Genomic DNA, 26682 nt, shown 5'->3' with positions numbered 1-26682 from the left:
CTACTACTACTACTACTACGACTACTACTACAAATAATAATAATAATAATAATAATAATATGATGATGATGATGATGATATGATAATATGATAATATGATAATATGATTATATGATAATATGATAATATGGTAATATTGGATTGGATTGGATATGCCTTTATTAGTCTCACAGTGGAGAAATTTACATTTCATTTCATTTTTATTATGATAATAATAATAATAATAATAATAATAATAATAATAATAATAATAATAATACGTTTCATTTATAAGCTTTTGTTAGCGAATTACAAACTAATCTCAGTAGAAATAAAAATTAAAAACAATTTCCTATTAATTCGAATAATAATACAGTAAAGTCTCGTTATATCGATATTCATTCAAGGGAGTCCGAAAAAATATCGATATAACCGGGACTATCGATATGTCCGACCCTGTTTGCATGTAATTTTGTCCGTGCGTGCATAGAAATAGTATCGATATAACCGGGACTATCGATATATCCGATATCGATATAACGAGACTTTACTGTAATACTAATACCACTACTACTACTACTACTACTACTACTACTACTACTACTACTAATAATAATAATAATAATAATAATAATAATAATAATAATGTAATAATAATGTAATAATAATAATAATAATAATAATAATAATAATAATAATAATAATAATACATTTCATTTATAATCAGAATCAGAATCAGAATCAGAATCAGAATCATCTTTATTGCCAAGTATGTAGAACACACAAGGAATTTGTTTCCGGTAGAACACGCTGCACTAGTATCGTTGTCAAAAAAAAAAACTGCTAAGTGGCACTATACAGTTCCATTTTGGCTACTGTTGAAAGAGTACGAACCATTACGAACTCATCTCAGTCGCAAAATAAATTAAAAACAATTTTCTATTAATTCAAATAGCTCTGACAAAGTCTGTAAATTGCTTCTTGCCTCTTACATGAACTCAGTCAGGTGTGTCAAGGCCTCAGTGAGAATTGAACTCACGACCCCTGGTTTACAAGACCAGTGCTCTAACCACTGAGCTATGAGGCCTTATGGTTTAGCTAGCATTTTTGTTACATAACTTTTAATAATAATACATTTCATTTATAAGGTTTTGTTAGCTCATTCAGAACTACTCTCAGTAGAAAAATACATTAAAAGCGGTTTCCTATTAACTCAAATGGCTCTGACAAGCATAAGATGCATTTCGCTTCTGAGATAAACTCAGTCTAGTGTGACAAGGCCTCAGCAAGAATTGAATTCACAACCCCTGGTTTACTACACCAGTGCTCTAACCACTTAGCTATGAGGCCTCATGGCTAGAACAGCATTTTTGTTACCTAACTTTTAATAACAATCAGATTCAGACTCAGAATCAGAATCATCTTTATTGCCAAGTATGTAGAGCACACAAGGAATTTGTTTCCGGTAGAACACACTGCACAAGTATCATCATTAAAAAAATGCTAAGTGGCACTATACAGTTCCATTCGGGCTACTGTTCAAAGAGTTCAAGGAGTTCAAAGAGTTAATGGCTTGGGGGCAGAAGCTGTTTAAATGTCTGCTGGATTTGGTGCGCATGGATCGGTAGTGCCTGAAGAGGATCTAGCAGAGGTCCGGTGATGTTCTTTAGGTGGTTCAGCACGAGATTACATAACTTTTAATAATAATTTATATTTTAATCATTTATAAGCTTTTGTTAGCTCATTTTGGGTATATTTAGATGCTATAAAACGTTTTTCAGATTAAGACGAAATTCTATTTTCCGGAAGTCGACAACTCGTGTTATTTAGGAATCGTCAGTGAATGTAGACCATACTCCAGCACAGCAGGTGGCAGTAATGCACGACCTACATGCCCAAAACAACAAACAAAGACTGTGAGCGAGCGTGACGTCACACTCAGCGAAACTGGTCGCCATTTTCAAGACGGTCGCCTTTCATGCCGCATTTCGACGGTGGCCAATCGTACCAAGCCGAGACCCGTTTTTCCTCACTCGGGCTCAAGAACGACACACGACCATGTCAACGGATCGTTTTCAAACGAAGTACGCCTCCTTTATGGAGGTTCTGGTGAAAAGTGCCATCGCCGAAACAACCACACTTTTCGAAACGGTGGTTGATGAATTACATGAGGAAATATCAAAGCTTAAGGCGGAGAACGAGGCCCTCCAACAAACTACATGTACATGCAGACAAAATGCAGAACAGAGAACCCAAAGTCGACTTTTGGAGACGCGAGATTGTGCCGTTCAATGTGGTGAGTATGGATGCTTTTACCCGGGCAGGAAAAAAAATACCCACAGAAAATTATTTGATGCAAAAGGTCTTAATCATTATTCGTGGGTGTCATTTTGTTCGACGTGAGGTACCGTCACCTGACCGTGACTCTCATTTGTACCGAGAGCCGTGAGTTTTTTTCCCCGCTTTGGCGAACCGCCGAACTATATCTCGAGCAAGACAGCCAAATTGGAGCCGTAAATTATGCGACAAAAAAGTAAATACGTATTCCAAGAACAGCGCAAATGATTCATTGAACGTTTTATTGCTCTCAATATATCAAGGTACAGCCAAATCTCGTCTTTTGGGACATTTTTGTTCTCGAATAATTTGGTTTTCCACCCAAAATATTTTTTAGGCCACAGTTGACAACAAAAATCCGTTCTTGACCAAACTGAATGCGCCATTCAGCGCCCCTCCGCTTCCCTTACGTCACTTCCTGGTGTCGCATCTCATTGTGACCGACTCTTCCTCGCGTAGCGTTCCGTTGTGAGCAGGCTTGTTTGTATTGTTCAATCACAATAAAAAAAAAACAGACATTGATTATAACGGGAAATGTTCCGGTTTTTGACCAAATCTGTTTTCGAACAGGTTTCTAGAACAGATTATGGTCGAAAACCCAGGTTTGACTGTACCTTAATGCCAGTGATGTCATAAATGAACATAAGAAAGTTCACTTCTATTTGTGTAAATGTTGCCAGATCTTGGCCAGATTTTTATGCTTGTGGAACCAGTGGGGCAAATCGTCAACGAAGAAGGCGAACAATGTCAAGAAGACGAAATGTTTTACCTCCTGCTCAACAATCACGATGACGCCAAAGAACATTCAAGCCTGTCTGCTCTACTTCCAGACTTGGAGGTGCGTACATGTCCCGTTAACCAATCATTGAATGAATAGTTTTTTAATTAATAGTTTTTAAATAAATGGATAACTAAACAAATGGACACAAAATAACATAAAATAAGCCAACCAGTTAACTCATTCACATACTACTACGATGTTCAAAAATGTTTCCACTCCAGTGTCGTTTTCACTCATATTCCAGGACCCACAACATATTGAGTTTTAGGACTACATAAACATTTAGTGCAGCATTAGTAATAGACAATAATATTACATTACAAATTAAGCGCCTTTCAAAGCTCTCAAGGACACTTTAGTCATAGTAACCATAGAGTCTCTTCTTTTATCAGAAAAAAAGTTAATTCCTAAATTTTATGGGCCTGGAGTTAACTGAGCTTGAAATGGGGGCAGCTGTACAAAATACAAAACATTGATTTATATAGTGCTTGAACAACACCTGAAGCTGTAATAAAGCGCTAACAAGGACAAAAGGGAAATGCTGCTCCCTCGTGGGAGGGAAAAACTTTGCCAGAGGTCTGACCGACGTTTTATTGGCACCCCAGCAAGAAAAAAAACAAAACATGAAGAAATTCGGAAATGGCGTCATATTGTAAATTCTCAAATAAATTTGTGAATGAGTTAATATATAAATCTATATTTCTAATGATCAGAATCAGAAAACCTTTATTCGTCCCACAATGGGGACATTTGCGATCCACGGCAGCAATTTGAAAGGGGATGAAAGGTTAGAAAACAAGATATTCTAAGCATAGTAAAATAAAAAGGTCAACTGTATACTGTAAATGTGCAAAACAGTTTCATAAAAAAACTGTACATAGTGCAAGTAGTAATAAAGGTATATTCATATACATTATGTAGCTGTATTGCATCCACCCATATTTTCAGTACAAGTGTCCAGTTTTTTTTCCACATGTGATTATTGAGAATTCCGAAGCCTGACAGCAGTCGGTAGGAACGAGCGGCGGTACCTCTCCATCTTGCAGCGTGGGTGTAACAGTCTCTGGCTGAAGGAGCTACCCAGTGCTGTAATTACCTCTATAATTGACGTGGCGTCAATATTGATAACATGACAGTATTTTCAGTCCTGAATTCTGTGCAATATTTGTTTTCTTTGTTCTGTTTTAAAGGACTTGGAACCCACCGTCGTCAACGGAAGCGTATTGTGCGCAGGTGAGGAGTAAAAACTGATGCAGAATATCCACCCAAATTATAGGACATGCCAACGTATCGTCGTTTGTTATGATCACGTGATCGGCCGCTAACTTCCGGTAGGCAGAAAGCCTGCCAACTGTTAGTTAGTGAGTGCTATCATTGTTTTGTTACCTTATGCCTTTTCATTTTCAGTTTAGATTAATGAAAGTCTTTGCATTTTAGTACAATGGTGTGTGGTTGTATAAAACTTCAGTCATGTTAACTCCTGATAATTCAAAGTAAAGGTGTCAGCGAGCACAGCGTCGGGAAGATGACAGGCGGACGACAGCAAGGATCCTTGTGCCTCAGTTTGACAATATTATGACAACATGCTGTGCTCTTTCAAATTGGCATCCCGACTTGGTTTAATGACTTACCACAATTGACGTAGTATGTTCCCTTTCAAATATTGGATTGGATTTGCCTTTATTAGTCTCGCAGTGGAAAATTTTACATTTCACAGCAGCAAAGTTATGAAAGAAATGAAAGTAGAAAAGCAAAACACAGGAGCTGCTGGAAAGGCAGCCACTCTCGCGGCACCGTCTTGAAGTCAAAAGAACAAAAAAAAAAAGATTAAATATGATTCAAAACGTACAACAGACACTACAACTTTGTCTTAAAAAAACAAAACAATATGGCGACCGACTGTTCAACGTTGTAATAAAACACTGCATACACGTGTCATCTTTCTACGTATTCATAAGCTTTGAGGGACTCGTATGCCTTCGAACTATCGTGAGTGAACTGTCCGGGATTATTGACGAGGTAAAAAATAAATATCGGTGAAAGTAATGTCCACTATCCACAATGATGGATCGTCAACCCATCCATTCTTCTGCCGGCAAGTTACAAGTACCGTCACGCTTCTCAAAGTATCGCTCTCGGACTTCTAACGGTAGCTTTCGCACATAATCGGAGCATTGTTCAGATTTCATGCTCCAGTAATTCGCTTTGTCCGTACTCGCCATTGTTGCTTTTGCCTACCAGCGAGAAAAACCACGTGATTCGTGACGTCACCCCCGTAAACAACTGCCGTCTCCCATACTATGAAAGATTCCCAAACGCCACAAGTCTTGTCAATGCTAAGTCTCTTTTACTATCATTTTTTTCCGCCTCAGATCCGGCACCAATACCCGCGTGCGACCCTGAAACCGCCCGTCAGTATTCCAACGAAGAGCTCCAAAACCACCATGACGCTGAAGCGGCCTTTGGTCAGCCTCATTTGGAAGAACATCGCCGTTTTAACCTGGAACACGATCAGTCAACAGAGGCGGTCCGTTGTCTTAACTTCGATGCTACAAATGACAACACGAAAGCCGCATTGGATCTCCTGAAAGCATTCGCTGAACCGGACCCCCAAGAGTTGGACCCATCACAGGTTCTGATGAAGTCGGATGAAGAAACGGCAGTTCATGAAGGAAACAATCAGCCGACGGCGCCGGATAAAATACCGGGAGATGAACTGAAATGTAGCGTGATGGGCGATGAGCGCGAATATGAAACGGAAAGGCAGGAAAACGAAGCCCTTGAGCAAAGCGCTTCCCATCTTGGAAGTTTACTAGAAGAACTGATGGAGACAACGGCGGATTCGGACCTCATCCCCACTCAAAATCTTTCCGAATCAATTTCCCCGATGTCGCTGAATCAGATTTTTCCCGTTATCGCCAGCCGAGACCAGCGTTCGTCTCCGCCGTCTTCATCCGCTGAACTTCGTCCAAAGGAAAACGAAGCTCCTTCGATGCCGCCACCGACCGTCGGCCCGACGAAAGAAATCCCGATGCCCTGCAAAAAAATAACCATCATCATTCGCCGACCTCCAGCCGCCGCCGCCGCAAGTCCGTCGCCAATGTCTCAAACTGTCGCGCCGCACCCGGACGCCGATGAAATGCCACCGCGCACTGATCACACCTCGGTTATTTTACCCCGCTCGCCGCCCCCCGCCGTTTGCGAGAGTCCACCAATAACTCAAACGGAACAAGAAGCGGCGTTGTCACCCCCGCTAACGGAACGCTCAAAAAGCCACAACGAGAGTTCGGAAGAAGCTGCGGCGTCCACCGCCGCCGGGAGCGTCGCCATCGTCCCCCCGTTGCCATCCCACTTCGGAGAGGCAAAAACGGCGCCGTTTTCAACCGAGAACGAGAATCCACAACTCGTTCCGATCATCCGACTCAATCGGCTAGCGTATCCGCTATCGTCCTCCATTTTGGATCCGCAACTCCTTCCTGGTGAAAGGAAATGTCAAGTTAGCCCACCAGACGGCATCTCGTGTCCCAAAACTAAAGAAACGTTTGTTGCTCAAACGTCAAATGACGCTTGGGTGTCGGAGAAGGCGGCGCCAAGCACCCGCGCGCCTTCTGATGAACCAAAATGTGAGAAACCACCAGACTTTGGCCAGATGGAGTTTCCCGCCGGATCTGACAGAGTGTGTGAAACAGTTCATCTGGATGAGGAAGGAATCAGGACGCCGGAAAAGGACTTTCTTCCACAAAATGACATTTCAAATCTTCTCCAACCGATCCCAAACCGAGCCCAACCTCATTTGCAAGTCACCAAAGCCGAGATCCTTGCACGATTGGCGGTGACGCCCGCAATTCAAGACGACCAAAAGGTAAAGCTATTATTATTATTAGTAGCTATCAGGCCCGTCAATTTTAGAATTTTGCCCCCTTTTCAGACACAAGGGGGGCAACTGGCCGCCTTTTAAATTTCCCAGATGCATCCCTGCTTAACTCTGTAGTGTATACACAGTGAGACCTCAACTTACGAACTTAATTGGTTCCCAGACAGAGTGTGTAAGGCGAAAAGTGTGCATCTCAAAAAAGAATTTCCCATAGGAAACCATTAAAATGGGAATAATCCGTTCCCGGGTTTCCATAAAATATACTTTTCAACTAAATAAGCCTTAAAACTACACACAACATACCTTATTCTATGTATAATAAATGTGCTATTGTATTGTAATGAAAGAAATACACTGCACTGTATCATAAAGTCACTTTATTTACATTTGTGATGGTCATTTATGGCTTGATGGAATGGCGTAGGAGGTCGAAGGTCAAAGGGAATTGCTTTTTGGAAAGAGAGGCGCATTACAAGAGGACTGTAATTAAAGAAATAAACTGTGCTGTAAAATAAAGTTTTATTTACCTTTTTGATGGTCGTTGATGGCTTATGGAAGGAGAGTCACCTTCCATAAGAACTGTTGGTAACTTAACCTCTGGTGCTGTTCGGTCGTGTGCTTCCGCCGAAGATCACTCCGCCAGCCGTGGTGGGTGTGTATTATAAAAATAGTGCTTATTATAAGGTTTAATTTTCATAAATGTGACGTTTGTAAGACAAAAAGTTTCTCAGATAAGGTGTTTGTAAGTTGAGGTCTCACTGTATACAAAATTCCTACTTATTTCAAACCGATAAACACTTTCAGGCAAAAATGAGTGCATTCAAAAGATAGGCTGCCAAATGAAAAGCAAAGTAATGTAGTTTATTCAATACATTGTAAAAATGAAAATTGTAAAGAGCAATACATTGGAGAGACTAAACAAATTCTCAAAAAAAGACTCGCTATAAGCTATTTTCATAAAACAGCAAAACCCTTCACTAAATCGCCTTGGTGGGGTGAGGTTCAATTTGGATCGTTCGTACAACAGACATCTTCGGCAAAATAGGCTTACTTATGCTGATGAGGTGATACCAGAGCAAATGGGGCAAGCAGGCCAGTGGTAGACCCCATAGTCAGGCAGGACAATGGAAGTAATCAGCAAAAAAAATGTTCGCTGACAAAGCCTCTTGGATAAGAAGCGAAACGTCCGACACCTTCAAAGAACTACAGATGATGGCTGAAGAAACCTTATCATCTGTGTTATATTTGCTTACCTTCACATACATTGAGAAATCACTGTCAATTTACTGTTTTGATCAGGAAAAAAAAAACATATTTTCTGAGCTAGAATCCTGCGGAAAGAAAAGCTCCACATTTTAATCTGATGAGTAACTGCTCACTGAAAATGTTACAATGTATGTGTTTTTTTTTGTATTTTGTATCGTAGACATCAAGCTCGGAATCCGCAGATGGCCAAAGCTCCCAAGAAGAGTCCGACAGTCCCAGTCGCATGAGCAAGTCACACCGAAAATCCTTTTTTGCTCGTCTGGGATTTCACCTCAAAGCGCACTCGCAGCCTCAAAGCGCAGAAACGAATCCGCCGCCACTTGTGGATATCCCCGAAATATCGGCCAAGAAACCCCGATTAGAAAACGCCGGCGGAGATGAACAGGAATCTCATCCTTTTCCCACAAACTCCGACAGTTCCTCGACACCTGAAAATCAGACTGCATCGGACCTTGTCTCCGTTTCCTCCCGCAAACTGATTGTGAGTTTGTGTCGTCTATCCCTAAAAGACGCCTTCAACGATAAACTTTACGTGAAACCAGCCACACCCACCGCACCCGTCGCCCGGCAGTTGAGGTCACGTAAAGTCGGAGTTGGCCCGGATGCGGTGAAAGCGGCGACTGTGTGTCACAAATCAAGTTGCGCTAACAGAGCTAAATTCCCATCTGAGAATCATATGAGGTCTCTGACGCCGAATAAAAACGTCGACGTTGAAAAAATCCACGCCGATGGTCCTCCTGGCCCGTCCGCCGGTGCGGAGACTTGGACCAAGACCGGCAGGGTGAAATCAACCGGAGCCCGTCTTCCGTCTCGGAGGGATTCCGAATCGATTCGAAATGACTCTTTCGTTTCGTCTCCAGGAGGGCAACCTTCCAAACCAAAATCGGGCGTTACCAACTCCCCGAAACGGACTAAAAACCAGGCGGCTTCCATTAAGAGTCAAGCGGGTAGGCCCAAGATGTCCGATTTAAATCAAAAATGTCCCGCAGAAGAAAATAAAGTCAAGAATGGCAAGAAATTAGCGAAAAGCGGCGAGGAAGGAAACGCCCCCGGGACAAAGGGAAGGAAAACCATCGACGAAAACCGTTGCGCCAAAGGTCTGAAGCGGCACGGGCAGGTCCACTCCCGCGGCGGTCGTCACCTTTGCCGGCTGTGCGGCAAAGGTTTGTTCAACCGTTTCAGCCTCAACAGACACCTGCGGCTGGTCCACGGCGAACGTAAGCCCTTCGGGTGCCGGTTCTGCAGCAAATCCTTCGTCACCAAGCGGGACGTGGACACCCACATGCGTGTTCATACCCGGGAGAAACTCTACCGCTGCCAACGGTGCCCCAAGAACTTTGTCCGCCGCGTCGAGCTCCACGTTCATCTGAGGAGCCACAGGGTCGAGAAATACTTGTGCTCGCATTGCGGGAAAGGTTTTGTCAGCCAGGCCCACCTCAAACGACACAATTATACCCACAACTTAGAGAGACCGTATTCTTGCCCCAACTGCACCGCACGCTTCACACAAGCCGCACACTTGAAGAGGCATGTTGAAAATGTGCATGAAGTGAAATGATGAGTGAGCCTCTAAGAGATATTATGACAGTCAAAGCTGGGTTTTCGACCATAATCCATTCCAGAAAGCTGAAACCGATTTGGTCAAAACCCGAAATGTTTCCTATTACAATCAATGTTTGCTATTTTAAAACCAATATTGAACAAGATACGTTGACTCACAGCTGAAGATGTCTCCTTTTTTAAGCTGAATTGAACAGTATAAACACGCTTGTGTAAAGGTGCTCGCGTTAGCTAGCTGTTAGCCAGCCCACAGTTCTCTCGCAATATTGTCGCAAAAATTACAGGTAACATCCGACTTACGACCAAGTTCCGTACCGACCAGGTGGTCGTAAGTCGAAAGCCATTCAAAATGTTGAAAAGAGACTCGGAGGCTAAATGATTCACAACCCCCCCCCCCCCTCTGGTGCCATTACACAGTCGATGAGTGATTTTACAAATTATGAACTCAACTTGTCCGAAGGTGTCGGTTGTCCTTTAAATGAATCAAAATGTCTCCCGAGACTTGTCATCGAACGTTTGTTTTATCGCTTAAACAAAGAATATAGTGTGAAGTTTGTATCTTACGTGGAAGTCTTCTTTATCCCCGACCTCGAGGAAGTCCTTGAAACTTGTCGAGCTCCCCCTGATATGAAACTCTTATCTCGGGATTGACGCACAACTGGGGAAGGGTGGACTTTCTCATGCCAGGAGAATTGTTTCAACCTTTTTTTATTTTATTTCAAGATGTTCACATGAGGACAGCTTGCCTCTCATTTGCATATGATTTCAAATATAAATGTGTGTGTTATGTCTGTTTGTTTCTGGTGCTTTTTCCCTCTGATGAAATCTGGAGCCTGGCCCAAACCTATTCATAAATTACAAAGAAAAAGAATTAATTTGAATGTTCCATTAATTGTTTCCACAGCTTGAATTTTGCTAGCTTTCTATTTGAGTTACTTCTGGGGTAAGTGATTAATAGCTAACTCTTAAGCTCGCTATCTATTTGAGTTACTAAAATACATGAAAAAAAGAGCATATTTTCGCTTTTTAAGAAACAATGGAGGGTAATCCAACAACGTCGATTGTTTTTAACATCGTAAAGGTTCGATGTATTATTATTATTTATTATGATTATTTGCTTTAATGTTAAATTTTCACAAAAGGGTTTAAAAAATACAACGGAATTGACTCGTCAATATAAGTTCCTACTAGCTTGGCGTCGTCAAAACGCGCAAAGAATTCTGGGAAATCCGTCCCAAGTGCACTTGCTGTACTCTCGTTAAAACATGGCCGTTTGTTTGTTTTGTTTTTTTAACGTAAAGCTACCAAATCTGATTTAAATCCAAAACGCCCCGAAATCTCAATCCGGGACGTTTAAGCGTGACGAGTCTTAATTTTTTTTATCTTCTTGCCCGGTGAACCTCATTAACTTGAAGTTTTTCGAGCTCGTTAGCTTGCTAGCAGCTAACAAAGAGACGCGTTTTTTTAGCATCGCGTTGCTCGTCGGAGCTTCTAGCGAGAGTGGAAAGGTTGTTGATTATCGGGTGGAAATGTGCACAAGAAAGACTGCGGAATACAAAGAGGAACGTTTTGCAACGACCGACGAAAACGAGACGCGACGCTTTCAAGTGCATTCGATTCTCCGGCAGCCTGGAGATGTGCTCCACAGAGCAGGTTTGTTTAATTCATCTTCTTGACTCTAAGCAGCTTGTGCCGGTCCCAAGCCCGGATAAATACAGAGGGTTGTGTCAGGAAGGGCATCCGACGTAAACGCTTGGCAAAAACAAACATGCGGATCAAACCTCTAAAGATGGAGGACACTGATTTGCTGTGGCGACCCCTAGAAGGGAAAAGCCGAAAGGAAAAGAAGACGAGCGGTGAGGCAGCAGCCGGCTGAGCCTCACCATGGATTTCGCAATGATTATGCGAACTGTCCTGGCTTGCTCTGCAGTGAGACTGCATTGCTGTCCCTCTGTATATCGCTATTAAAGTGTACAAACACTTTTAGTATATGAACTAAATTTCTACAGTTTAGCTGGTGTATATCAGTGGTGGGCCGTCAGAGCCAGCAAGGCCTTCTCTGCTCGCCTAACATAATCAGACATCATTATCATAATGATAATAAAAGTCAATTTCATTAAAAAAGTATATTTTCTAAATATATATATATAATTATTCTACATACTGTTTTCATGATGTTATATTATACCCATTTGGTTATGCTCCTTTCAGTGTTGTAGTTTTAGGTCACAGTTTTTAATCCAATCAGAATTCAGCTAGCTTGTGTCGCCAGGCTGTATGAAATCCGACGCCTTCAGAATCAACAGTGAGGGCATCTGTGCGCTGTACATGAACGGGCACATGTAGTTGATATATAGTTGCGATAGCCAATCAGATCACGAGTTGGCACAGTAAGGCCAGCTAGAGGGCCTCGCATTGAACATGACATGTACGCGTCCTGTGATTGGATACTCACTTTACCTCAGCCCTCAGCGGAGGCAGCGCTATGCAAATCAACCAAGCTACAACAGACCAAACCCGGAAACTTTAGCAGAAAAACCAAGTACGTATATCTACTCGCTTTTTTAACCCACAATGGCTGAAGGAGAGGACAACTCGCTGTCGCATGTAGGCCTATTCTCAAGAACAAATGAAAAACATTTGTTTACTTTTATTTTCAACAAATAGTTCGTTTTGTGAACGTCTTGTTGTTTTTCTTATATTAAACTGACATTTTGTAATTTAGCGTAAAATCTTGTTAAAGATTGCATATTCTTGGTGGACTTCATAAAACTTTGTGGACAAATGATTTTAAATTTCCTTTTATTTTTAAGTGTTTGCAGTATCACGTATAGTGACAAGTTCTAATTGCTGATGCAGATTTATTAATGTGTAATTGCTCCGGAAAATAGCCTGTGTTGTAGACGATTAAGGTGATGCCACGCCCAGTACTGCGTGCGTGTGCTTTTGTAAACGATATCTCCAGCCGTTGTGTCATAAATTACGGTATTACGAGGGATATTTGTTCAAGTCGGACTAAGCAGGACTTCACTGAAGGCCTAGGTGTGAAATGCACGGACCGCCACTGGTGTATATAATGTAGTGTCACTTGACATTATAACCACTACTACAGTGTTTATTTTATTTTATTTTTATCAAAACTACAGAGGTGAGGCACACAGTTCTCCTGCCTCAGGACAGGGGGCGCTGGTGATAACAGAGATTCTTCTTGCGCCTCCTCGGCTGCAGAATAATAGAATTAGTAAACAGTAAACAGTTAGCAAGTTAAAGGACAACCGACGTCACATTTTTGTTTCCTAACTGACATCAGAAAAACGTTTTATAGCATCTAAAATACCCAAAACATGCAGTATGTTATTGTCATTCAAATGCAAAACACCAATAAAAATGACTTCAAGTGTCCAAAATTTGCAAAAAATTGAGCTTCGAATTGGGCATTTTTCAAAAAGTCCCGCCCCCACTTTGTGACGTCACGCCAAGACGTCTTGCATTGCTGGAGAATCAAAACAATGGCTTCAGAATCGGAGAATATTCTTTCTTGTTACACACCCAGTTATGAATATGATTCAAATAGTTCTGAAGAGGAAAACATACATGTTTGCAATCGATTAAAGAAGTCCTTCCGTGTCATTTTGAGGGATCTGGACTGCAATGTAGCATCCCAGAAAAGAGGCACAAAATGGCGACCTCCTGTGGCCACCTCCATTTCCACAGGCTGATAAATTCCTTATATGGAGCTTGGACGCCCTCTTCTGGCGTAACACGAGGTTTTCAGACCAAACAAGCATTGACGTGATGGAAGGACTGCTACAATGTGTCCTTTTTTTTCGGTCAGGGTCGTTCATTCAGTGACGTCACGTACGGACTCGTCACCAACTCAAAAACAAGACTTTTACGGAATATTCAGCACGAGTCTTAAAAATATAGCTATATGCGGTGGAATCTTTGTCAAATACGCTCAGTAGAAGTCATTTGAAGCCATTTTACAATGTCTTTTAAGTGCAACCATCCGGTCATTTTTTTCGTGTTGCTTGGCCTTGTTTTCAGAATGGAAGATTGCATGTCTAAATTGAAAGAAATAGAGACACTTAAAACTGAAGGAAGATGAGGAAGGCTTCTACAAAGAAGGTATAGATGTCTTTCTTCAGAATTGCGGCGCATTGACTTCATTTATAAGTAAAGGTATCACGATAACAAAATATTTTTTTTTATTCTTTTTTTTTTTTCTATGCTACAGTTTGTATATATAAAGAATGCTGACATGACATTTTAAACAAAACACATTAACTGTTGCCAATCAAATGCTGAATAAGCTACTCTGTAGAGTTCATATGTTTGTAAATCTGACTGTGATGACGTCAGCGCCTCACCAGCCATCAACCTCACCGCACGTCACTGACTCTAAGCTAAATTGCATATTCGCAAAGTAAGGACATTTTTGTACATACAAGTATATAAAAATGACGTTTATTTGAACTGTTTGACAATCCAATAAATGTGAAAATTTAGCAAACTTTGTTATCCGTGCGAGTGATGAACATTTTAACAAATGTCAAAAGGAAAGAATAGGGAATGAAATCAAAAATTCCAAAGATACTAAAATGAGAGGAGTAGCATTACCTTGCAGGGGTTTCTGAATAACTACAGAGTCCTTTGGCAACACAAAATTCCTACTTGTTTCAAAACGATAAACACGTTAAGGCAAAAATTAGTGCATCCAAAAAATGGGCTGCCAAATGAAAAACAAAGTAATGTCGTTTATTCAATACATTGTAAAAATGAAAATGGTAAAGAGCAGTACATTGGGGAGACTAAACAAATGCTCAAAAAAGACTTAATCAAATCGCAGGGATAATACTCGTGGGCCTCAATCGGCAATACGTATACACCTAAAAGCTAGCAAGCACTCATTTGACGACAATGAGGTTAAAATCTTAGCGAAAGAAAATAAATGGTTTGAAAGGGGAGTAAAAGAAGCGATTTTCATAAAACACCAAAACCCTTCACTAAATCGCCATGGTGGGGTGAGGTTCAATTTGGATCTTTCGTACAACAGACTTCTTAGGCGACATAAGCTTAGTTATGCTAATGAGGTAATACCAGAGCAAATGGGGAAATCAGGCCAGTCGTAGACCCCCTACTCAGGCAACACTGATTACTTCTATTTTAATCCTCTGCTCCCCCCAACCTGAGAGCAGGGACCAATCATAGCAGAGTCTGGCACCGCCACTTCTGGACAGGAGGGATATATATATATATATATATATATATATATATATATATATATATATATATATATATATATATATATATATATATAGTCCCGAAACTACCAGCAAAAGATTTTAGTTAGCTGACGAGGCCTCTTGGATAAGAAGCGAAACCTTCAAAGAAGTACAGATGACGGCTGAAGAAACCTTTTCATCGATGGACCACTCCTGTATGACTGAGAGCTTCGACAGACGCATGCAAGTGAGACTGAGTTTAGTATCCCAAACGCAATTCGAGTTTTGAATTTCGAGCAAGACTGGACTGCAGCCCCTTATTATTATTATTTTTTTTTAATATTAATGTCTCCAAGTCATCGTTGTTGCATCAGGCGGACTGAGAAGTTTATCTTTCAGTTTTCATCTAAATGGCTTAGTTGTGCCCACATCACATTAATAATAATAATAATGGCTGTTGTGAAATGTAAATTTCTCCACTGTGAGACTAATAAAGGCTCATATAATCTGATAATAATATTAATAATCTTCTTTTCCTTTCGGCTTTTCCTTTCAAGGGGTCGCCACAGCGATAATAATAATAATAATCATCATCATCATCATCATAATAATCATAAATACTACTACTACTACTACTACTACTAATAATAATAATAATAACTGTAAAAAATAATAATAAATACTACTACTACTACTACTATTGCCACTACTGCTACTTTGAAAGACGTTTGAAATGAAATGTATTATTATTATTACTACTTCTTGTTTTCCTTTCGGCTTTTCCCTTTAAGGGGTTGCCACAGCAAATCAGTGTCCTCCATCTTTAGAGGTTTGATCTGCATTTTTGTTTTGGCCAACCTTCCTAATGATAATACTACTACTACTACTACTACTACTACTACTACTACTACTACTACTACTACTACTACTACTACTACTACTACTACTACTACTATACTACTACTACTACTACTACTACTAATAATAATAATAATAAATAATAACTATCATAGTAATAATCATACCAACAACAATAATAAAAATAAATACTCCTTCTACTACTATTACTAATAATAAATCATAATCATAATGATAATAATAATAATAAATACTATTACTACTACTAATAATAAATCATAACTATTATAATTATCATAGTAATAATCACACCAATAACAACAATAATAAGAAAAATAAATACTACTACTATTACTAATAATAATAAATCATAACTATCATAATTATCATAGTAATAATCATAATAATCATAATAACAACAACAATAATAAATACTACTACTACTACTAATAATAATAATAATAAATACTCCTACTACTGTTACTGCTACTACTACGACTACTACTAATAATAAATCATAATTATTATAATAATTATAATTACTATTACTATAATAATTATAATTATCATAGTAATAATCATACCAACAACAATAATAAAAATAAATACTACTTCTACTACTATTACTAATAATAAATCATAATCATAATAATAATAATAATAATAATAATAATAATAATAATAATAATAAATACTATTACTACTACTAATAATAAATCATAACTATTATAATTATCATAGTAATAATCATACCAATAACAACAATAATAAGAAAAATAAATACTACTATTATTACTAATAATAATAAATCATAACTCATAATTATCATCGTAATAATCATAATAATCATAATAACAACAACAATAATAAATACTACTACTACTACTACTAATAATAATAATAAATACTCCTACTACTGTTACTGCTACTACTACGACTACTACTAATAATAAATCATAATTATTATAATAATTATAATTACTATTACTATAATAATTATAATTATCATAGTAATAATCATACCAACAACAATAATAAAAATAAATACTACTTCTACTACTATTACTAATAATAAATCATAATCATAATGATAATAATAATAATAATAATAATAATAATAAATACTATTACTACTACTAATAATAAATCATAACTATTATAATTATCATAGTAATAATCATACCAATAACAACAATAATAAGAAAAATAAATACTACTACTATTACTAATAATAATAAATCATAACTATCATAATTATCATAGTAATAATCATAATAATCATAATAACAACAACAATAATAAATACTACTACTACTACTAATAATAATAATAATAAATACTCCTACTACTGTTACTGCTACTACTACGACTACTACTAATAATAAATCATAATTATTATAATAATTATAATTACTATTACTATAATAATTACTACTACTCTTTTCCTTTGGGCTTTTCCCTTCAGGTAGTCGCCACAGTGAATCAGTATCCTCCATCTTCCTCCATCTTCAGAGTTGTCGTCAAATGAGTGGTTGCTAGCTTTTAGGTGCGTATGTACTGCCGATTGAGGCCCAATTGGTTTCTCAGTTAGCAATGTTAGCAAGACCTACTGACACCATTTTGTTTTCCCAATCCTTTAATACTTTCAATGGCTTCACAAATTAATTTCACGTGAGGGTTATTTAAATTGGTCTCACACACCTAACCGACCAAATTCAGCTTGTCCGTCAAGGTACCACCAAATGAACACATCGACATGATTTCTTTTAGTATTTTTTTTTTTGGAATGTCACTGCTCCAGCAAAAGCGCATGTCTATTACGATTAGCACATATTGCTACATGATCTGCGCCATATATGACATGCTTCTTTTAAAATAGCTAAACAGAAAGGATAGCTATTAGCTGTCTAGCTGCTGGCTGGCTGTTAACTGGCTAGCTGCTGGCTATCTATTAGCTATTTAGTAGCTATCCATTAGCTAGCTATTAGCTGTCTAGCTGGCTGTCTGTAAGCTCTCTAGCTGGCTAGCTGTTGGCTATCTGGCTATCTATTCGCTATTTATTTGCTATCCATTAGCTAGCTAGATAGCTATTAGCTGCCCAGCTGACTGCCTGTAAATTGTCTAGCTTGCTAGCTGTTGTCTATCTGTTTATATATTAACTATTTATTTGCTATCTATTAGCTAGATGGCTAGCTATTAGCTGTCTAACTGGCTGGAGGCTGTCGAGCTGGCTAGCTATTCACTATTTATTTGGCATCCATTAGCTAGCTAGCTAGCTATTAGCTGCCTAGCTGACTGGCTGTAAACTGTCAAGCTTGCTAGCGGTTCACTATCTGGCTATATATTAACTATTTATTTGCTATTGATTGGCTAGCTAGCTAGCTTTCTATATTTGAGTTACTTTGGGGTTGAGTGAACGCTGGCGCGTGTGCCTGCCGCTGCTCACCCACAGAAAAACTTGATCCTGTGTCTGTAAAGTGACTTTGAGAGTTTTGAAAGACTCTTAGAAATCAAATGGAGTATTATTATTATTATTATTATTATTTTATTATTATTATTAAAACAAATATTAAAGATTTGACTTGACCAAGGATCGTGTTTTGTCCTCTTTCATCCAGCGGACATCTTCGAAGATCTTTGCCCCGTTCAACAGGAACCACAGGAGCTCCACGTTAAAGTGGAAGAGGAGGAAGAGCCGCTCGATGTGAAAGAAGAAGAAGAAGAAGAAGAAGAAGAGGAGGAGCAAGATGATCTCCACTACAATATCCAAGATGAGGAAAACGAAGCACAGAGCCCTCGCATCAAAGAAGAGGAAGACGTCACCGATTTGCCATTGACTGTTGTCTATTTGGAAAATGATGGTGACCAAGGTGACGACGGAGGGGCGGAGCTTCAAAGAAGCCGCCTGAGGCACCGAAGGACAACCGGAGGTCACGGCGACCACCGTGGAGGCTCACAAGCCGACGGCCTTTTTGCGCCGCTGTCAGATAGTGACGACATGTCGTCACCACACGCTCTGGATACTGATGGCGATGATGATGATGACGACGATGATGATGATTACGAAGCTGGAGATGGTCAGGATGATGACGAGGAGGAGGTCGAGGAGGAGGAGTACTTAAAAGACAGCGTGACATGTCACGCTGAGAAAAAACACTGGAAATGTTCAGAATGTGGAAAAACGCTAAGCACCAAGCGGGTGTTGAAAGAACACATGAGGATACACACTGGAGAGAAACCTTTTGCCTGCTCGGTTTGTGCCCAACGATTCTCCTTTCGGGAAAACTTGAAAATACACACGAGAACGCACACCGAGGAGAAACCATTCGAGTGTTCCTTTTGCGGGAAAAGATTTACCCAAAAGACTAATTTAAAAAAGCACACGCGGACTCACACCGAGGAGAAACCGTTTGCATGCTCGGTGTGTGGGAAACAATTTACGCAGAAGTCCAATTTAACGACACACACCAGAACACACACGGGGGAAAAACCTTTTGTCTGCTTGCTTTGCGGTCTAAAATTCTCGGTCAGGGGTAACTTGAGACGACACACCAGAACACATACCGGAGAGAAACCTTTCGTCTGCTCAGTTTGTGACCAGGGTTTCTCCACCAAGCCAAACCTGATGAGACACGCGAGAATGCACACGGAGGAGAAACCATTTGCCTGCTCGTTTTGTGACGAAAGATTCACTTTACAGTCCAGTTTGGGTAATCACACGAGACTGCACAATGCGGAAAAAACATTTGCCTGCTTGGTTTGCAGTAAAAGATTCTCCGTCAAGGGAAACTTAACACGGCACGCCAGGACACATACCGGCGAGAAACCTTTTGCTTGCTCGGTTTGCGGTCAGAGAATGTCAACAAAAGCCAATTTAATCATGCACACACGAAAGCACACTGGGGAAAAACCCTTCAGCTGCAGTGTCTGTGATAAACGCTTCTTGAGCAAGGCTTACGTCACAAGGCACAAGTGTACCGGTGACAACGGTAGCAATCAATAAAAGTTATATGTGCGATGTAGAAACTGACTCTTCACAGTGAACTGGAAAGCGTCTGTAATCCTGGATCAAGTACCACAACGCCTCTGGTGATGAAAAGATGCCTAATCAATAAATTCATCTATGATAAAAAAAAGAACAACAACATGCTGGATTGTATATCTGTCTGCAGTGTTTCTTGAGTTATTACAAAAGTTGACATACTGCCATCAGGGACTTAATAGATATCAAGATATCTCCAGGTATCAATATATATATATATATATATATATATATATATATATATATATATATATATATATATATATATATATATAATATATATATATATATATATAGTGTAGTTTTAAGGCTTAGAAAATTAGAAAGTAGAAAATGATGTTTTATGGGGACCTGGGAAAGGATTATTCCCGTTTTAATGGTTTCCTATGGGAAATTATTTTTGGGGAAACACACTTTGCGCCTTACACACTCTGTCTGGGAACCAATTAAGTTCGTACGCCCAGGTATCACTGTAATTGCAAACAATTAGTCGATTAATCAGATTGTCGTAAAATCACAGTTCATCACAACGGTAAGCACCTACCCATAGAACAACAATGATTTAGTACATTTTAAATAGAACCCCAAAAAATGTCATGTTAGTCAACAAAACGGAGACAACCTGCTCCGCGTAACGCATCGCGAGACTTATTCAAAACTCGTTCTCCTCTTTTGTTTCGCAACGTTCTTCTTCGTAGTCTCCCTTCACAATGTTTGCACGCATTTCTCAACGATAATCAGAAAGCTATGAGGTCGCGACAAGTCGATGCGATACGCGCGATTCTTTGTTAGCTTTTAGCAAGTACAGCTAAGCTAGCGAGAAAAGCGTTGACGCGCAACGAGAAACGGTTTTTTTCGGAGACTAAAACTTAATTCATGATTTATTTCAGTCCAGTTAAGTCATGACGGGCACGTTATATCGAGACCTCCGGACGCTTAGTGAAAAAAAAATTGTAGTTATTTAGTGTCGCGCGTTTGGTCACATAAGACGTATCCGGAAGTTGATCGTTGTACGGCAAATCCACTTGGACAAACTAACTAAAGCGACTGGATAATAATAATTGAGGGGTGAATAAAAATTCATGTTATTTCGGCATGATATAGGAATAAATTACATCTACAACTTGGTATTTGACCCAATAAGGATTACGTTGGGTTCCATCAGTTTAAAATATAAGTATTTAATTCGCAAACGCTGCGGATAAATATGTCCAAATGCAGATGCCGTACAAATTCTTCCGGAGATCCGTATACGTGGTGATACCGGACATTTGATCAAACAAATCTCTCCGCACGATTCTCAAAGCTCTTTAATTTCTTTACACCGCATTTTAATGAATGAAACAGCATCCAGGAATTCTACGTGTCAGGTATTATTCGTGAAGTTGCTCGGTGGAGCTTCTCGGGCTCGGTTATTAGCTTGTTAGCCGCTAACAAAGAGACGCGTCTGTGTGAATTGTGAAGTGTCGAATTGTTGTGATTGTCGTGTGAAAATGAGTGCGAAAGTGACAACAGAGCACGTGGGGGAACTTTCGGAAGCAAAAGACGACGACGAGCTGCAACGACTGGACGCTGCTTTCAAGAGATCGCCGGTTCTGACACACACGGCGGGTTAGTTATCTTTTTATTGTTATTATAGTCCTATTACAGTTCATAAAACATTTTAAATCTGTGTGCAGGTAGAAGAATTGAGTCATTGTTATGTACAGAAATAGTGTGAAGCTTGGAAGCCATCCGGAAATTGGCATTTTTGAGTGTTCTGGAATGTAAAAATGCCTACCGGTATTTGGACAAGTTGGGTCCATAATTTGTAAAATCGCTTCAAATGACTTCTACTGAGCGCATTTTACAAAGATTCCACCGCATATAGCTATATTTTACGTTTTAAGACTCGCGCTGAATATTCAGGAAGTCTTGTTTTCGAGTTAATGATGATGCCCTAAGTGACGTCACGTAGTGAACACCCCTGGCCGACAAAGCGACACCCAATGCATTTTGGGCACTGTTTTTCGTCTGAAAACACCATGTTGATCGCGAAATTAGAAAGAAAACTATATAAATAACGCGACGGTGAATCATGTGTCGGACCAAGACCACCAATTGCAGTAAAACGCATAAAGAAGGTTCTAATTTCCCAGCAGACAAATCAGCCCATTTCCATCGGAGCTTGTGCCCCATGTTGCGCATTTTCTGGGACGCTACATTTGAGTCCAGACGGCTCAAATTTATACGGAAGGACTTCTTTATTTGATTGCAAACATGTATGCTTTCCTCTCCAGAACTATTTGAATCATATTCATAACTGGATGAGTAACAAGAAAGCATCTTCTCCCAATCTGAAGCCATTGTTTTGATTCTAGAGCAGGGCAGTTTGTGACGGTGTATCCTGGCGTGACGTCACGAACGAGGGGGCGGGACTTTCTGAATCTCGTCATTTTTTTTAGCTCATTTTGTGGCAGTTTTGGGACACTTGAAGTCATTTTTATTGGTGTTTTGCATTTGACTAGAAATATCAGCCTCCATGTTTTGGGTATTTTAGATTCTATAAAACATTTTTCTGATGTCATTTAGGAAACGAAAAAAATGGTGTCGTTGTCCTTTAACCAATTCACCATGTCGCTCCGCGCTGGCTTCAAGTAAAATGACATTTGTTTTGGAATTGCCATAATCTGCCTCTGAATACATTTTGGGAAGCAGAGTGGATGTTGTTTTATAATAGCATGTTTTTTTTCTTCTATCATCTAGTTTCATCAGGGAATTACCAAAGTTTCCTGTACATAAGGCGCACCCCCAGTGAATGGTGTATTTACAATTGTTTCCATATATAAGGCGCAGTGGACATGTAAGACGCACATTTAATGAATACATAAAAGTTTTCCAAATATAATATATGTAAATACAGTAATATCCGACCCTGTTTGCATGTAATTTTCTCCGTGCGTGCATAGAAAAAGTATCGATATAACCGGGACTATCGATATATCCGATATCGATATAACGAGACTTTACTGTAGTTCAAAGTTTTCCAAATACAGGTAACATCCGACTTACGACCGAGTTCCGTTCCGACCAAACGGTCGTAAGTCAAAATGGTCGAGGGTCGAAATCCATTCAAAATGATGAATAAAGAATCGTAGGCTAAATGACTCGCAAACTCTCCGCTGATGCTAGCTGGCTGGCCAAAATTGCTGTACGCATTGCCAGCCTGCAAGCACGTTGCGGTGCCAGGCGTGGAATTAAAATTTAAAAAATAGGGTTTGGAGGTCATGGTCTTAAGTACAGCTGGTCGTAAGTCGAGCCGGTCGTAAGTCGGATGTTGCCCGTATAAGGGACACCACATTATAAGGCGCTACAGTAGAAGATGGGGCCACGCACCACTTTTTCGACTGGGGGGGCAGTGGCTGCTGACAGTAGTTGTGAGTTCTTGTCTTCGTTTCCTTTCGGTTTTTCCCTTGAGGGGTCGCCACAGCGAATCAGTGTCCTCCATCTATCCCGGTTTTGTGCATCCTCTTCTCTCACATCAGCTACCTTCATGTCCTCTTTGACCACATCCATAAACCTCCTCTTCGGTCTCCTGCCTGGCAGTTCAAGACTCAGCATCCTTCTCCCGATATAGTCGGTCTCTCTCCTCTGGACATGTCCAAACCACACCACCAAAGCACAGAAACCATGGGTCAATCTGAATTGAACAGACACAGCCTAATGAACTGTCATCTTCATCTAGGAGATCTAGCCTTGGACATAATTTAGTACTTGAAACTCCCTCACAGGAAGAGCTCATTAGCCAGGTTACAAATGTATGACTCTAGGAAGTATCCATGGTCTGCACACTTTCTTCTATCAGATCCAGGTTGAATGGCGTCTAGTCAAGACACCTGTGGTTCCCCTTTTGTACTTGTAGTCACCGGTTCCGGAACCTTTCTTGTTGGCTTACAGCTGTTGGTGCTTAGAACGTCCAGGGGCGTGGTATTCTAATTAATAAAACTATGTTTTACTAATGTATCACTTTAATTTGCATATACTCTCAATAAATAGCTTGGCAGAGCGCTGCAGAATTCGGGCGTCTGTCATGAATGACTGCGTCATCTGCCGGCAGTAAAACACTCGTATCACATTGCAGCAACAATCATTTGCTGCTCTTCAAAAGACCTTTTCTACAATCCTCAGGCCAAACCACGTGTATCTTCTTGTGTCCCCCAGATGTCAGTGAAGAAACCCTTTGTCCTGAGCATCTGGGGCCAGCGCACCTCCACACCAAAGAGGAAATAGAAGATGAAGGAAGTTTCCACCCGGAAGAGGAAGATCAGCCCAAGACTGCTGACGTTAAAGATGACTATGAGTCTTGGACTTGCCAAACAGAATGGGAAGACGAGCCAGGGCCCTCCTTCATGAAAGAGGAAGACCAAGAGGACTACGAGTCTTGGACTTGCCAAATGGAATGGGATGAAGAACCAGGGCCCTCCTTCATGAAAGAGGAAGACCAAGAGGCTGAAGTCACCCACTTCCCATTGAACATCATTGTCAAGAGTGAAGACGACGACGACGACGATGATGAAGACAACTGCGGAAGATCCCAATCAGACCACCTCTCAGCGTCGCCACGAAATAGTGATGACGCCACGTCACGCAATCTTCAGACTGATCAGGAAAATGCTCAACGGGATGTGACCTGTCACACTAACAACAAAAGCTGGAATTGCCCAGAGTGTGGCAAAAGCTATATTTCAAAGTATACTTTAAAAGTACACATGAAAATACACAGCGGAGAGAGAAAATTTGCGTGCGCAGTGTGCGACAGAAGATTCCGTATGAAGACGGATCTGATAAGGCACATCAGAACTCACACGGGAGAGAAGCCTTTTGTCTGCTTAGTGTGTGGCCAAAGATTCTCTTTCAGCATCAGTTTAATCCGGCACAAGAGAACACACACCGGGGAAAAACCCTTTGCGTGCTCCGTGTGCGCTAAAAAATTCTCAGAAAAGGGACAATTGAGAATGCACACTCGAACTCATACCGGAGAAAAACCCTTTGCCTGCCCAGTGTGTGGCCAAAGATTCGCGGTCAAGGCTAGTTTAATGAACCACATCAAAATTCACACCGGAGAGAAATCTTATGCCTGCTCCGTTTGTGGTCAAAGATTCTCCGCAAAGGAGCGTTTAATTCGACACACAGGAACGCACGCCGAGGCAAAACCTTTTCCCTGCTCCGTTTGCGGTCAACGATTCACCCTGAAGGCAGATTCCGTCAGGCACATGAGAACACACACCGGGGAGAGGCAGTTCTCCTGCTCGGTTTGTGGTAAAAGATTTGCTCAGAAGGGACATTTGGGAAGACACCTCAGGACACACACCGGTGAAAAACCATTCGGCTGCCGCGATTGTGATAAAAGATTCTCTCGGAAAGATAATGTGAAGAAACACAAGTGCGCTGGTGAGGCGAGTAGCACTCAATGAGGATTTCAATCTGCGGTCTGACGAAATTAGCCCCGTTTTCGATCAAACAGACCACCACCCCCGGTCACTGTCTTGGACTCTCCGTACCACCTCATCTCATTTATTTTCATGCTTTTTAAAAAGTTAGTAATGGATACTGTTCATGATCTTTGCACCTCTTTATAGTCTGTTCAGAACCCCTTTCCCCAAATATAAGCTATGCATGTGATATCATGTCTGATATAAGTGTATATAATTACAGCGTATTATAAGAATATGTATTGATATTACATGTACTTCAGGTTGTAATGCACAGATGTTTTCAAATTTATCTTATTCTGATCCCCCTTGCATGCGATATGCATCTGGGCGTAGAAACAATTTACCTGATGCTCTGCAACTGTTGCACTCAAGTCTACTCGACCGGTATGATGTGATAATACTGTATAGGTAGTTATGTCATCGTGATGTGATTTATCTGGATTTTTTGGTGTATGTAGATCTGAAAGTGAAATAAAACTTTTTTTTAATAGTATCTGGTGTTGACTTTGTACTTTGTACAAGGATGGCAGGCATGTCGGAGCTCATCCCAGCCGTCTTCGGGCAGTCGGCAGGGTGCACCCTGAACTGGGGGAATACGTGCAAGGGAGAGAATCGGAGTTCCCCGGAGATACACAGAGAAAACTCTTGACCAGGCGCTTCAATCTTTTTCTGTCCCGGATGGTGATGCTGCCTGTCCAGCAGACAATCCCATACTGGATGGCTGAAGCGACCACAGAGTCAAAGAAGGTCTTAAGGCAGGGGTGTCCAAAGTCGTTCCCAAGGTCCACTGTCCTGCCTGTTTTGCAGCTCTGCCAGGAGCAACGCACCTGAATTAAATCATCAGGACCGTTTTGATGCTGTTTCAGAGCTGGCTGATGAGCTGATCATCTGAATCAGGTGTGTTCCAGCCACATCAGATGGAAAACAGGCAGGACATTGGCCCTCCAGGTCTGGAACTGGACATGTCTGTCTTAAGGAGTAACCCTTCAACCCCAAAAGACATCAGTTTCCAGAGTAGGAAGAGGTGACTCTGTCCCTTTTGACGAGGTCATCAGTGTTTGTCGTAGAGTTTATTGTTGAGAAGAACACTGAGGTACTTGCAGCAGGTCACCCTCTCTACGTCCGTACCCGGGATGTTCAACGGTGCAGGTGAGGACTGTTTCCTGTAGAAATCCTCAACCAACTCATTGGTTTTCCCGGGATTGATCTGGAGGTGATTCTGCTGGCACCAGTCCACAAAGTCCTTTGTCAGTCTCCTGTACTCTCGATCATCTCCCTCTGTAATG

General features: G+C 40.6%; 3 protein-coding genes and 1 non-coding gene across 4 annotated transcripts; 3 read left to right on the top strand and 1 right to left on the bottom strand.

Moving 5' to 3' along the window:
* Nucleotides 1-993: 993 nt before the first annotated feature.
* On the bottom strand, nt 994-1066 carry trnat-ugu (transfer RNA threonine (anticodon UGU)). Its single transcript has one exon. It is a non-coding gene; the product is annotated as a tRNA-Thr (tRNA).
* Nucleotides 1067-1933: 867 nt separating this feature from the next.
* LOC148900016 (uncharacterized) lies at nt 1934-10668 on the top strand. The gene is made up of 5 exons (XM_088991557.1): nt 1934-2275; nt 2997-3154; nt 4288-4330; nt 5470-6959; nt 8398-10668. Exons 1-5 carry the CDS (start codon nt 2038-2040, stop codon nt 9793-9795), a joined length of 3327 nt encoding a protein of 1108 aa, XP_088847683.1. The 5' UTR covers nt 1934-2037; the 3' UTR covers nt 9796-10668.
* A 102-nt stretch (nt 10669-10770) lies between these two features.
* On the top strand, nt 10771-20025 carry LOC148900015 (uncharacterized). The gene is made up of 2 exons (XM_088991634.1): nt 10771-11450; nt 18499-20025. The coding sequence occupies exons 1-2, from the start codon at nt 11327-11329 to the stop codon at nt 19881-19883; spliced, it is 1509 nt and encodes a 502-aa protein (XP_088847760.1). The 5' UTR covers nt 10771-11326; the 3' UTR covers nt 19884-20025.
* A 1050-nt stretch (nt 20026-21075) lies between these two features.
* On the top strand, nt 21076-25868 carry LOC148900014 (uncharacterized). The gene is made up of 3 exons (XM_088991654.1): nt 21076-21292; nt 21387-21533; nt 24123-25868. Exons 2-3 carry the CDS (start codon nt 21416-21418, stop codon nt 25373-25375), a joined length of 1371 nt encoding a protein of 456 aa, XP_088847780.1. The 5' UTR covers nt 21076-21292; nt 21387-21415; the 3' UTR covers nt 25376-25868.
* Nucleotides 25869-26682: the final 814 nt, after the last annotated feature.

This window comes from Hippocampus bargibanti, linkage group LG03 (assembly GCF_051943395.1).
Source record: "Hippocampus bargibanti isolate YZ-2025 linkage group LG03, ASM5194339v1, whole genome shotgun sequence".
NCBI lineage: Eukaryota > Metazoa > Chordata > Actinopteri > Syngnathiformes > Syngnathidae > Hippocampus > Hippocampus bargibanti.
The sequence above is the reverse complement of the archived record's forward strand: the minus strand, read 5'-3'. Positions and strand labels throughout refer to the sequence as shown.